This window comes from Passer domesticus, chromosome 11, assembly GCF_036417665.1.
Source record: "Passer domesticus isolate bPasDom1 chromosome 11, bPasDom1.hap1, whole genome shotgun sequence".
In the NCBI taxonomy this organism is placed as follows: Eukaryota; Metazoa; Chordata; class Aves; order Passeriformes; family Passeridae; genus Passer; species Passer domesticus.
The window spans coordinates 10,954,192-10,967,423 of NC_087484.1; the positions used below are offsets into that span (position 1 = coordinate 10,954,192).

A 13,232-nucleotide genomic window follows, 5' to 3' on the forward strand; every position below is an offset into this window, starting at 1 on the left:
GCCGGCAAACCAGGGTGGGCAGCAGCCTAAAGTCCTCCCGTCTCCGCCGAGAGCTGGCACCACCCCGTGTGCGGCAGAGCACCGCCGGTCCGCAGGCCTCTCGCAGGGCTCCGTGACGGGACTCTCCCGCCTGGCCTCGAGAGGTGCCCGCTCCAACACCGCCCCCGCCCTGAGGGACAGGGTGCGGGGGCCGTGGCACCGCCGGGCAGCGGCTCTGAGGCTCCCCGGGACACCTCTGCTTCTCCCAGGCCGGCGGAACAGTGCGAGCACGTCGGTGGGATGGTCTGGGGATGAGGGGCAGAGGCAGCCGGACCCGGTACGGGAGAGCGCCGGGGCACCGGAGCTGTCCGAGCGGTCTGACAGCCGCCCCGGCCTCCCGGCTGTAGCCTCAAAGCAGCCAACACCAACCCTCACCTTCGCCAAACAATAATAATAATTAAAAAAAATTAAAGCCCCAAATGTATAAATAACTGCCCCCGGAAGCCGCTCGTCCCGCTGAGCGGCTGCCCGAGCCCCGCCGGCGAAGGGGAGGGGGAAGCAGCCTGGGACGCCCCCGTCCGCCTCCCCGGAAGGGGGGCGAGGGGCGGCGAGGCGGCCCCGCTCCGCCCCGCCCGGCGCTTTCTGTCCGCTCTCCCGCGCCGTACGGCCCGGCCGCGCCGGCTCCATCCGCTCCCAACTTTGTGGTGCGGGGCGCGGGTGGCACCGCCGCGCTGCCCTCAGCGGGGCCGCCCTCAGCGGGGCGCGGGGAGCGGGCCCGGCCATGGCCGGCATCGGCATCGACCACTCCAAGCTGCCCGGAGTCAAGGAAGGTGCGGCTCACCCCGGCGCGGGGAGGAGGGGGGCGCTGGACGGGACGGGGCGGTGTGGGGGAGATGGGAGCAAGGCAGGAGAGAAACTGTTGGTTTGGGGTGGTTTTTCTCAAACACCATCATTTTGCAATTTCCAGGCGCCGCTGCGGTTCGCGGCGCTGGCGGGGAGCCGGGTCAGCGGGAGGGGACGGGGCGCTCCCTGCTCCGGCCGTGGCCCCGGGTTCCCGGGGCTGGCGGGGCTGTCCCGCTGCCGCTGCGGGGTGTCCGGCGGCTGGCGGGCGGCGACGAGAGGTGGAGGCCGGCGGCGGAGCAGCGCAGTCGCTGGACAGAGCCGCAGCCGCTGGACAGGGAGCCGTGGCCGCTCTGCTGGCCTCGCTTCCGGCCCCCCTTGGCGGGCGAGCGGCGGGGGTCGGGCTGGCAGCGCCGCTTCTCCCCGGGAGCAGACGAGGAGCGGCGCTGGGGGAGGGCGCAGCCCTTTGTCTGCGCCGGGGCCGAGGCTGAGGCTGCCGCCGGCGCCTCCGCCGCGCTCCCCCCGCCGCGCCCGGGCAGCCGGGCTGGGGGCGCCGGCCGGGGCTGCGCTCCCGCGGGGGATGAGGCAGCCGGGGCACCCTGCGGGAGATGGACCAGCAGGGCTGTCTGTCTGTCCGTCCGTCCGTCCCTGGCCGCTATGGCTCGGCCGGGGTCGGAGGCTCCGCTGGGGCCGTTGGAAAAATAGGAGCAGAATTGTGAATATCCACGGATTTGGCGAATTGACGGGGAGTGGTATTTTGAGGCCCCGGTTACCGACACTTAACGCACTGGTTTTTATGAAGACTGGCCCGCACTGAGCTTGGGATTGCCAAGCAGCCGCTCCCGCCCCGCAGACCCCCGTGCGCCCCTCGCTTTCGGGGGTCCCGCTGGCTTGGCCTGTGCTCAGAGCACGGATTCACCTTCTGCGGGGCCGGGCTGGCCTCGGCTCCCCTGCTAGCACACTGTCTGCCTCACACGTGTGCCTCTGAGCTCAATTAAATGTGCCCTGGAGCTGCTTTGGGTTTAGAGAGCTTTGTAGGAGATAGTTTGTTCTTTCTGACAGTGATTTGTGATATAAACCAGTAGAAGCTCTGTCATAATCAAGTTAGTTTAGATTTACTCTCTAGTAATAGAGAGCAATGGTTTCCTGCGTAAAAGAAACTAAACTTCCTTAAACTTGTTCCTCTTTCCACTGGTCATTTTTTTTTTCCAAATTTCAATTCTTACAAAATAGCAGTTGTGAATTTGATGATTTAGCTGGCCAAGAGTAGAAAACCTATTCCTGTGCAGGCAGCTGGGGTTTCCTTTTGACCTCCTGTCATCCTTTAATGCTTCACTTAGTGTTACCGGAACAAAAGCTGAAGCTGACGTTTTAGGGGTTAATGTTCGTCCTGTTAAGTCATTAGCAGGACTGTTATTGGCCATTTTAGTGTGGTCGAGATCTCATCCTTAGAGTCTGTCCACACATGGTTGGTAACTCAAGAAAATGAATCCAATTAACCTTTCCAGTGGGTTGAATAAACTGAATTAAATCCCTGTGTAGATGCTCGTATTCACAATTTAAGTAGGCTGAATTTGATTTGACTTTATTAGTTTTTGAATTTAACTAACTGGACTGAGCTAAGGTCGTTTACATGCTGAATGAAAGTACATTTACAGCATTACAGTGTAACTCAACCAGTCCCTGGGAAATTTGCACCTATGGTATAGTGTGGATTAAGCTTCAAGAGTGTCCTGTTACTACGATCTGTTGTTACTTGATAGCAATGGGATTAAAGTAGTGTGCCAGAGCAACGTGCAAAGTGGATGAGGTTTGAGCCATGTTCTGCAAAGCCTCAGGCATGTGTCACGCTTTTAGTTTAATGGCATCACTTGTTTTTGTTTTGGAAAGTGTTGAGACTGAGCTATGGTTTGGATTAGGTCTTTTCGTGCTCTGTGTCAATGCCAGCCAAGGAGAGAAAAGCATTGCCGGCCACACCGAGGGAAATATTTGTTGTTTCTGATAGAGAAATCACTGTTGATCTTCCTGGAAAAAGCATTCCCTTTCTTTGTCTAGGGTAAAGGTCGGCTTAGTCATTCATTAACAATGAAGAACAGCCTTTTGGTTTGAGTACTTTGTTCTTCAGCAGCTCTGCTTCAGGAGAGGAGGTGTTTTGTCCGGGTTCTCCCTGACTGCAGGTAGCCAGGACTGCTGAAAGATGGTGTCATCCTGCTCTTCTGGAGTGATCTCAAACTCTTCTAAAAGTGGGATCATTTCAGTGCAGCAGTGGAAATCTGATAACTGTAGCTAGGTGCTGCAGGAAGTCTTGCCTTTTGTGTTTACTTTCCTCTTTTATCTCTAAAAGCATTTATATCAGCTCAAGGCCTGATGTGGATGGCATTTTGCTGGTGAAAACCACTTACCTGGTCCAGTTTATTTTGTGGGCTGGGGTGTACTGGTGTAAAATACACCCTCAAAGAACACTTTTCCTACTATAAACTACACCTTGCTGCTGCAGCCTGGTGTTACAGACCCATTTTTCCGTGAGTAGTAGAGTGGATCTGACCTCTGTGGTCAGTAAACTTCTTGTAAGTTATTTGTTGAAGGTTTTGGTGTTAGTTGTAATCTGTGGCCTGTGCTTCTCTGCCTGCATTTCTGTTCATCTCCCAAGTCTCTGTGGCATATTTGCTTTTCACAAAACAGCCTTTGCTGTTTGCTCTTTTGACCTACCTCAAGAGATTGCTTAGCTTTGTGTGTGTAGATCTTTTTTACTAGAGGTCTCATTTGTGAACCTTTTGGTGGTAAAAACATCCTAGAAATATTATTTTGATTAGCTACTCATAAAGCAAATAAAACTGTCTTGGGCTCTGCTTGATCTCTAGCTGCCTCTCATCTCTTGTGACCTGATGCATTCCTAGGAGCTGTGTTTGGGAAGGGCTCCACCCTCTTTTGGCTGCCTGCTGGGAGTGAGCCCTTGGACCTGAGAGGCATTTCTGGCTGCATGCAGGCAGGCTGAGCTGCACGGGAGGTGTTGTGGAGCTGTGCAAACCATACCCCTCTCTGAAGGATGTACCTGTGGTCCTGTCTGCTGTTGCCTTTCCAAAGGTCTGAGGCAACACCTTTGTGAAGGGAATGCCTGTCTGCTCAGGCTGAGGCTCAGTCCTTCATCCTTTGCAGTCTCCAACAGCCATCAGCTGGCAGCAGCAGAAAAAAAACAGGTCTGGGCATTCTCCCAGGGGCTCATCTTCCTGCTAGTTTGAATTCTCTGTGAGGAGAGAAAAGGGAGAGGTGGGACGGGCTGGGGGGGACTCTAAACTCTGTCCCAGTAGTGTGCAGCTCTGGAGAACTGTGGAAATTTGCAGTTGGTGAAGTGTTTTTATTGGATTTTATTTTTAGTACTACTGTAAAGAAATGCAAGGGCGGTATGTCTGGGCTGATGATTAGAACTGACCCTGCCACTGCTGTCTGGAGCTCCAGCCTTGACAAAGGCTGATTGTGGCACCTGTGCATGGAGAGACACAACAGTGCTCACACTGCTCTCTGCTCTTTGTTCAGCACCTGATTTGACTTTTGGGAGCTGTACATTCAAATGCTGCTGGTTGTAATCTGCTGCCCAACAGGCCAGTATCCAAAACATGGTAGTAAAAGACACAGCTCTAACTGTGACCTTGGGGAAACAGGAAGAGCTTGAATACTTTCTGTCTTGGCAAGGTGTTCTCTGGGGCAGGCAGTCTGGCTGGCTCTATTTTGCCTTAGCATAAATTGAATAAAAGTTTGCTGTTAGCATCAGTCTTCCTCTTCCTCCCAGCTACAGACCTTTCTGCTGACCTCTGCAGCTTACCATGACCTCTGCTGAGACTCCTGCAATAAAAACCTCCTGGCTACTGACCCTCCAAGTGACTGGGGAGGGGGATGAGGTCTGAGGTGCAATATGTCAGGCTTCCATGGAGCAGACTGATGTTATTGGCTTATAATGAGGCCTTTGGTGACTGTCTGTGCTCAGTAATATGAGAGTGGACATGAGAAATTTGATGTCTGTCGGAGGTGGAAGAGGATTGAGGAAGTGTGAATGGCTGGCACAGTGTCTGATGAGGAAAGGTTCTGCTTAGGGGTTTTTCAGGGGGAATGGTTTTGAGGGATGAGCTGTCAGCTGTATTCATCTGAAGGAAACATTGGGCTTTAACTGGATTAGTATAATCAGGGCAACAATTTTGAGAGCAGCTGAGGGTCAGCTGGGTCATTGTGAGCCACCTGCCCCATGCCCTTCGGCTCCAGCTGGGATTTTTCCTTGCAACATCATGATTTTCTGCTTTGTGACTTTTTTGTTTAAGAGCTCTGAGAAATTCAGGCAAGATGGATGGCTTGAGGGCAGCAGGGAGGTGGAGAATGATGACACATAGACACAGGTCACTGGTTCACATCCAGTTCTTCTGGGTAATAGGAGATCTGTTTTTCCAGCATGCATGAATTCGGTAGCTGAGGCTGTGGCACTCATTTCACTTCTGGTTAAAGCTGGGTGAAAGTTTTATTTTGCATTCAGTGGTTCTGGGTCTGCAGTGCTTGGCAGAGATGGGCAGGATTAGCATATTTCATGCTCTTGGCTCTGAAAGGCAGCTGAACAAGCAGGTCTGCTTCCTCCCATCCCTGAATCCTTAACACTTGTCTTCTGTGAGCTGCTCTGGAGGTTGTACTGAGGCAAAAAAATTGCTCGGAAAGCTTTGGCAGAAAGACACCCCAAGACTCCTATTGATGCTTTTTGCAGAGATGTTTCCTTGGCTCCTGACAGATTTTTGGATGGGGGTAAGGGGGACACAGTCTATTTTTGCACTGATTCCTGGGGATACAGGGATAGCAGCAGGGGGTTTTCTCCCGTTTAGGGTGCGACCATTGCTGGTCTCTGAGGAGTGCTCCCAGCTGAGCAGTGTGTTTAAGGTCACCACAGGCCACTGTTTAATCTTTCATTTCCTGTGGCCATGGGAAACGTCAGAGGATGCCAGGCAGGAGTTGGAGATGGCTGCTGTAAGGAGCAGGAGAGGCCAGTTCTGCTCTCTCTGGTGCAAGAAAAACCCCACTTGGAAAAACAATGGGATATGCCTTGGAGCTGTGTGAAACTTCTGTTTTGCTGGAATAAGCTTTCTTTTCCTTGCTCAGAGTCATCCAGTTCACATGAATGTGCTGATTTATAGGACAAAGAGACAAGTTCCCTGCCTGCTTTCTTCTCCCCTTTCCATAGTTCCCCAGCTGGTTGGCTCCTGCTCCTTCACTGCTACTCCTGTGTAGTGCTGGTTTGAAAGCTGAAGGACTGAAGGAGGAGGTTGATCTGTTGGTGAAACTGCTTTAAAACTTGAGAAGTTTTAGGTCCATTTTCTGGCATGACACTCACTGCTGGCTTGACCTTCAGCTGTTCTCCAAGAAGGTGATAACTGCAGCTGCTGTTCTGCTGCTGGTTGGCTGCGTTGCAGGGAGCAAAGGGCGTGTTTGCTGCACATTGCCACCAGGAAAGCTGCAGCCTCCCTGGAGGCTGACATGTGTCAGCGATGCTCTCTGTTCACCTTACAGCACTGGCTTTTGCACAGAACATGTATAGGACTTAGTGAAGGCCCTTTGACACTTCATTTATGATTCTTTTTTGAGAAGTAGAAATTGAAGCCTTCCTGCTGTTTCCTTTCTCAGTACTTGAAAAGATCCCGCACAGTTCACTGAGTGAGTGTTGTGTGGCCTTGACGCTGTATGGCTGTGGGGATAGCTTTTAGCTGGGCTAGGAAGGGAACAGGAGAGTGCAGCATCAGGCTGGCTGTGTAAGGGGTTCCAGGCAGTGCTGTTGTGAACCTTACCTTGAGCAAAGGGGATCAGTTAGGCCTTAGTGCTCATAAAACTTAGCCTGTAACTCCAGGCACCCTGTGAATTAAACTTGCCAGAAGTGTTACTCTTCCTGGGGAGAAAGGTGTAGATGAAAGCCTGCTCAGAGCCTAGCACAGCCCATCTGCACCTGCCCAATTATTTTGTGTCAGGCTTCTGAAGCTCAACTGATGGTTATTTTAATTGCACACCAACCCACGCTGTCACCACCACAATGCTCTGTCAGCCAAACTAAAATAGTGAGATCTTTTTGTCTTAGGCCTGCCTTGGTAGAGGTTTGATTTGTGTGCACTTGGTAGCTCTACCCTGCATTAGGTGCTCTTCAGGACAGAAAGTCAAAGTGGTTTTGTGAGTGAGTCACTTTTCTTCACTTCTCTTTTCAAAAGAGGTATAACAAGCCGTGTGCAGTGAAACTGAGTTCCTGTGTGCATTTTCGTTCATCCTTTCCTGAGCCCTTTTGCTGAACCAGAACTTGGTAGCTAGAGGAGTCAACTCTAAGGGGAAATGTTATGTGCGCTCAGTATGTGGTGTTCAATAAGTGATGACAAAGGGGAAAAGGACATAACTGAAGAAATATTTGAAAACACTGAAACATAGACATTCCACAAGGACACTGAGAGGAGTGACATGAGAAGTAATGGGGCAAAAAGGAGGAAGGAAGTTTATGCAAACTGGAGTATTTCCTGGCGGTGAGAAGGCAGGGGTTTTAATTCCTTTCTGCATTATATGTGTAGAACTGGCTCTTTACATCCAGATGGGACGAGAGGCTGCAGTGTGCTCTGGCTGGAAATGCTCCTTGCAGAGGCACTGTTGCCACTGACTTGGCACGTGGTTTGGGGTAATGCTGGTCCCCTTGTGTGGGTGGAAAGCTTCTCCATCTCTGCACAGAACAATGACTTTGCACTGCAAAAGCAGCTTATTATATCTATCTGTTCTTGTTACAGCAAACGTGACTTGTAGCATCCTGGTGCAAAGAAATGGCCTCTCCTTCTGCTCTGGTATTAGTTTTATTATTGAGGTGCTGGCTGGTGGGATAGGAAGGATTTATGACCTAAATTCACCAGCAGCTCCTGGAGCCTTTGGCAGTGCTGCTGAGGTGAGGTGGTGGAGCACAGCACGGAGAAGGCCTGGGAATTTTCCAAGCCACCAGGGTGTTGGCTGTTTTCATGGCAGGCAGAGAGCTCTGCTGTTCACAGGGCTGTGCTCTCCTGCAGGCCATCTGCTTGGCGCCAGGTTTCCAAAGGAAGTTGATGTTGGGAAGAGGCTGGGCTCTCCTGACCTTAATTGCAGTGCTGGAAGGACTGAGTCTTTGGCTAGAGACAGCCCTGCCTGGATTCTGCACATCCCTGATGCAAGGTGGAAAAAGCAGGTTTGTCTCCAGCTCAGTGCTCAGTTACCTGATATTCCAGGCAGCTGGCATTGCCCACAGCATCAACTCTGGCTGTGTAACAGATGAACTTAACTTGGTCCTGATTTAACTGTTCTTTTTTTACTTTTTCTTGTTTTTAAGAAGCTGTGAGTATGCAATATCACCTGAAGGTGATACAGTTCCCAAAGCAAAAAATTTACCTTTACTGACCTGGAGCTCCTTTAGTGCTCTTGGAGAGGAGAAAAGGCTGCCAGCCTGCTTCTATACATGCTTTGCAATGTATATGAACTGTGGGCTCAGATGCCACAAAGCAGTTTGCTTCAAAATGATGCAGGGAGCTCTGCCTCCCTGTCCATCTGGTCTCAGAAGCCAGAGACTTATTCTTACGCTTGTATGCCAGTGTTTTAAATCAGTAGTTGCACTTAGGGCTGTGTGCCAACACAAGGTTGTGACAGGAAAGGGAACATGTATTGTTAGTGCTGTAGCTTTACTGATTTGTGACTTGTAGATGGATGTGGAATTTTGACTGATCTGGGGCCAGCTTTGGTACTTTGTGTTCCCTAGAGCTGACTAATAAACCTGGAGAACTTAAACACAGGAAGCAAGGGGGGAGAGAGGAGAGTACCCGTGAGGAGCTAACGGAGCAAAGGAAAAGGACTTTGAAACAGCCCAACAACCTCAGTTTGCTGGGTAGAGGATAGTTGTTCTTGCAGAGCAGCTTTGCAGTGCTGGCAGCAGCTGAACGGGTGGCAGACAGGAGTCTTTGCTTGCATCCAAGCAGCCACCTTTCTAGGGAAAAGGAAGCTGATGGAAATCTGTGAAAGAATTGGAGCTGACTGCAGGGTTAGTTCAGATACCTTCAGCTTCGAATGCAGCAGCTGGCAGGGTTTCCATCAAGGCTGGGAGGCTGCTCAGAGGCCCAGCCTGCTGGAGCTTTGCTTCTTGTAGTATCTGATCTGGAGGAATAAAACCTGGTTTGAATGTGCACTGCCATTGTGGTGTGTCCTTTCAGCTGCAGCTCTGCTTTAGCTACAAGCCATGGAGCAGTCACAGGGTTGGCTCTAGTTGTCCAAAGGCTGAAGAGAAGGTGGCATCTCTGGGGACTCTTTATTCTGCTTGTTTTTTCCAGAGGTTATTGTTGTACAGAGGTACAACTGCAGGTCACTGTCATGTAAAAGCACACTGTGGGGTTTAGAGAGGAACTTGAACCTTTTTTAGGCAGCTTCTGTGTGGGTGTGAGGTTTCCAGCAGTCAGCTTTTTGTAAGCAGTCGACAAATTGAGTTAGGGCGTGAAGCTGTACCAGAGGGGCATGCAAACCTCCCTTTTTGTATCCTGTCTCCCTTGTATTTTTCTATATTATCTTTCAGGATTAAGCTAGAGGAGAACCCTGTGAGAGCTGACACTTTGCATTATCTCTGCTCCCAGCTACCTCTTTGGAACTGCTGTGTGAGGTTATTCACTACAGCCCGAGGGCTGAGAAATACTGGTGAAATACCTGCAATCCAGAGTGCTATGGCTCCTGAAGGCCACCCTGAACCACAAAGTGGGCCTGCCAGCTCTCTGCAGAGAAACTGCTGAACTGAACAAGGGGTTTAGCTGTGCATTCATCAGAGAATGGAACTTTTGCATATCTGGGAAACTTAGACATGTGTGTAAGAGAACAGAAATTTTGCTTATCCAGGAAACTCAATGTGTCTTTCCTAAAGTTTTGTGTGGTGTAAAATTAGCTAAAATGCTGAAATAAAAGATGAATTAAACAGATAAAGCAACAGAATCAGTGATTGCTACTGGCGATGGGTGTGGGGTAAGGGAGTGTACATACAGTGCAAATCTCTTGAGATACAAGCTCCATGCCCCAGCAGTTTTCTGAGTAGGTGGCTGTTTTGAGTTGCCCTTGGTAAGAGACTGTTTTTCTATTACCCCTCCCTTACACCAATTTAAATGAGTCGTGTTGGGCTTAAAGCTAAAGGTGCCATGATGTTCTGTCTGCAAAAGAAACTAAAAAACCTTCCAGAAAAGGGATGTTGTGTGATCCATGGGGCACAGCTAAAGGCATTTCTTGCAGCCACAGTGGTGCTCATGGGGTCTGTATGGGCCAGGGGTTTTGACCTCTCCTGGTGAAGGTAACTCCTGCCCTGCTCTCCAGTGGTGTGTATGGTAGTTTTCCTTTGGGATAAAGGGTAGATGGAGCACAGCTGTTGGAGTCAAGTGTTGTTTGTTTTGCTGTGGTCCATGGTTGGGAGGTAGTGGTTAAAACTGACTTCTGGGAAAACTCGCTGCCTTTATTGTTGGTTATTCCTTTTGCACGTGTGGTATTAGCTGAGTCAACTGAAGCTGTGTCGAATGCTGGACAGGATGAGCTACACAAACAGCTTTTGTTCTCACTGATCATTGAGATTATCTTCATCCATACACAGACTCAGTTACAATCTCAGATGTTGTGAATGAAGTGTTTGGCTGCCTGTGCTCTGCTGTTTGACTGTGGTGTCAAACCAGCCAAGCCATCCCTGACAAGTATACCTACCTTGAAGCTTTTGTAGTAGAGACCCACATGGGTGTTATGGTGGGTCCACAATGAGCTGAGCTCACTGGTGGTCTTTTGGGTGTACGCAGTCCTGGACAGGTAGATGGACATTGGGGCCAATCAAGAAATTTCTACAGCGATGTGTGTTCTGAGCCTGGCAAGTAATGACTTGCAGATTTTAACACATACCATATTATATGTCTGCTCTCTGCTTTAAAGTGTTAATATTTTCTGTGTGTTGAACCTTTGCAATAGAAAGCAGCAGCTGTAACAGCAGTGTTGGCTGTAGGACTTGGGAGTATTGGACACTCTGTGTCTGGGGACCCAACTGGACATGGCTGAAAAGGGTGAATTTTCAAGCATGGATGTCATTACTTCTTAAGGCTCAATGCCATTTTTAGGTACATCTGAAAGTCTTGGCACAGAGTGGCTGGAAAGCTGCCCAGTGGAAAAGGACCTGGGGCTGCTGGTCAGTAACCTGCTAAACATGAGCCAGTGTGTACCCAGGTGGCCAAGAGGGCCAGTGCCATCCTGGTCTGGATCAGCAATGGTGTGGCCAGTGACTGTCACCCTGTACTGGGCACTGGTGAGGCCACACCTCCAATCCTGTGCTCAGTTCTGGGCCCCTCACTACAGCACAGACACTGAGGTGCTGAGTGGGTCCAGAGAAGGGCAGTGAAGTTGGGAAGGGTCTGGAGCACAAGTCCTTGAGGAGCTGGGGGTGTTTAGCCTGGAGAAGAGGAGACTCAAGGGAGACCTTATTGCTTTTTACAAGTTCCTGGCAGGAGGCTGCAACCTGGTGGCCATTGGCCACTTCTTCTAAGTACCCAAGTGGTGGAACAAGAGGAATTTGCCCAAGTTCTGTCAGGGGAAGTTTATATGGGATGTTAAAAAAAAACATCTTCAGCATAAGGATGACCAGTGGTTGAAACTGGAAAGTATTTGGGTCATCGTTCTAGGAGATACTAAAAAGATGTGTGTATGTGGCACTAAGGGGTATGCTTTAGTGGTGAGCTTGGTCGTGCCAGATCAGTGATTGTACTTGGTGACTTAATGTTTTTTCAACCTAAGTTATTCTAGAATTTTCTGATTGAAATGCACCAACTCAGCATTTTCTGGAAATCAGAGAGATGTTCTTTAATATTCTCGACCTATGGGTTGTGTTTTAGGCTTTGGGGATAAGGAGACTTGCTCTTATTTAGATGAAACCAGGTAGGGTGGACTTATCCATTGATGAAAAACATGTCAGCCTTCTGTAGAAAAGCAGAATGATAAATCTTATCAAATTTTGTGGCTGGGGCTTGCTCAAAGGATAACCTTTTGAGGTGCCTTGTGCTATTTTTCCACTATCTTGAGTATCTCCAGCTTCCTGTTTACACTGCAGTGACTTCACCTTCTGCTTTGAGGTCTTCAGCAGAAGACTCTCAGCTTTAGCACTGGTCTGTGGTACAGTGTGCAGGCTTCTTTACAGAAGTGAGATTGCCAAACTAATAGCCTCAGAGAAGGCATTTCGTGAATGTTCATGATTTCTGTCCCAAGGCAGGTTAAAAAAATATAATGAAGTTCTGAGGGTTTGATTCTAAAATGCACTGTCTTCCTTCTTAAAGCACTGTTAGGCAGGTGAGAGTTTAATGTTGGAGAATGGTGCAGACAGAGCACAAAAATCTCATGGCCTTGACCTCAAGGCATTTAGCTTAGAGCAGGGAGGATAACCTCCTTCCCAAATCCCAAGATGTTCTTAGCTTCCAGGCCAAGACTGCTAGTGAAAAAAACATGTTGGTTTGGTGATTTATTTATTTTTAATTATTATTATTTTGCATGTTTCCATTTTTGAGAATTAGGCTGAGACCCCTGTGTTTGGTTCCCCACAGAGTCACCCAGTCTCCTTGTGCTGCCTCATAGCTCCCAGCTATGAGTGATGCTCTGGTGCTGTGGCTGAGGAGCAGAAATTGTTCCCTTTCTCCGACTGCCCAGACCTGCCCTCTGTCTGGGATCCACCTTCTCCCTGCGTGATTTTCTGATTTCCTTGGCATGATGGGGCCTGGTGAGCAAGGCCCTAGGAATGTCATCTGTGTAACTGCAGCAGCCAGGCATGTCCTAGCCAGCCTCTGTCAGCACCCATGTGTGCTAGCAGGAGCTCCTGGTGTGATGGGAGAGGCAGGGCAGAAATGGGAATTGCTGAGGCTGGGCCATGTATCAGAGCAGCTTTGCTGGGGCTGGGAAGAAAGCTGCATGTTTTATCTGAAAGCTGCCCTCAGGGCAGCCCTTCTCCTCCAGCTGGGTGGCTACTTGGTCAGGTTGGCTTTGTTTCAAGGAAATAATTCCCAGATTTTGAAGGCTTATCTGGCTTGGAGTGGCCTGATCAGTCCCTGCTGGTAAGAGTCTCTAAGAGATCCCAACTTGCTTTCTAATCTGCAGGAATCTACATAACTCAGGCATCCTGCTGAGACTGCTGGCTTGTAAAAGGCTGCATTTGATACTTGCCATTAATTTATCAGCTCTGTAGGCCCTAAACCAGATTTTTAGCTAATTATTCTGCTTTTTCATGTTACTTTTGTCTTTCCTCTCCCTCCTGTCCTTCAGATTAGAATTCAAGAACTGCAGATGCTCTAAACTAAGCATGACTCACGCCTAGTTTATTTTGTGAATTACCCAGCACACGGTGCTGCCGGGAAGATGCT

The 13,232-nt window shown here is 49.7% G+C and overlaps 1 protein-coding gene across 2 annotated transcripts in view; it reads left to right on the top strand.

The window, feature by feature from the left end:
• Window positions 1-601: 601 nt before the first annotated feature.
• The window catches only part of CCDC50 (coiled-coil domain containing 50), a 42,034-nt gene continuing 29,403 nt past the window's right edge, over window positions 602-13,232 (top strand). Inside the window, exon 1 of one of the 2 annotated variants that reach the window (XM_064385671.1) lies at window positions 602-809. In XM_064385671.1, the coding sequence (XP_064241741.1) occupies window positions 761-809 (49 nt within the window). In that variant the 5' untranslated portion in view covers window positions 602-760. The remainder of the gene's footprint in view (window positions 810-13,232) is intronic. The other variant, XM_064385672.1, reaches the window with a different exon arrangement.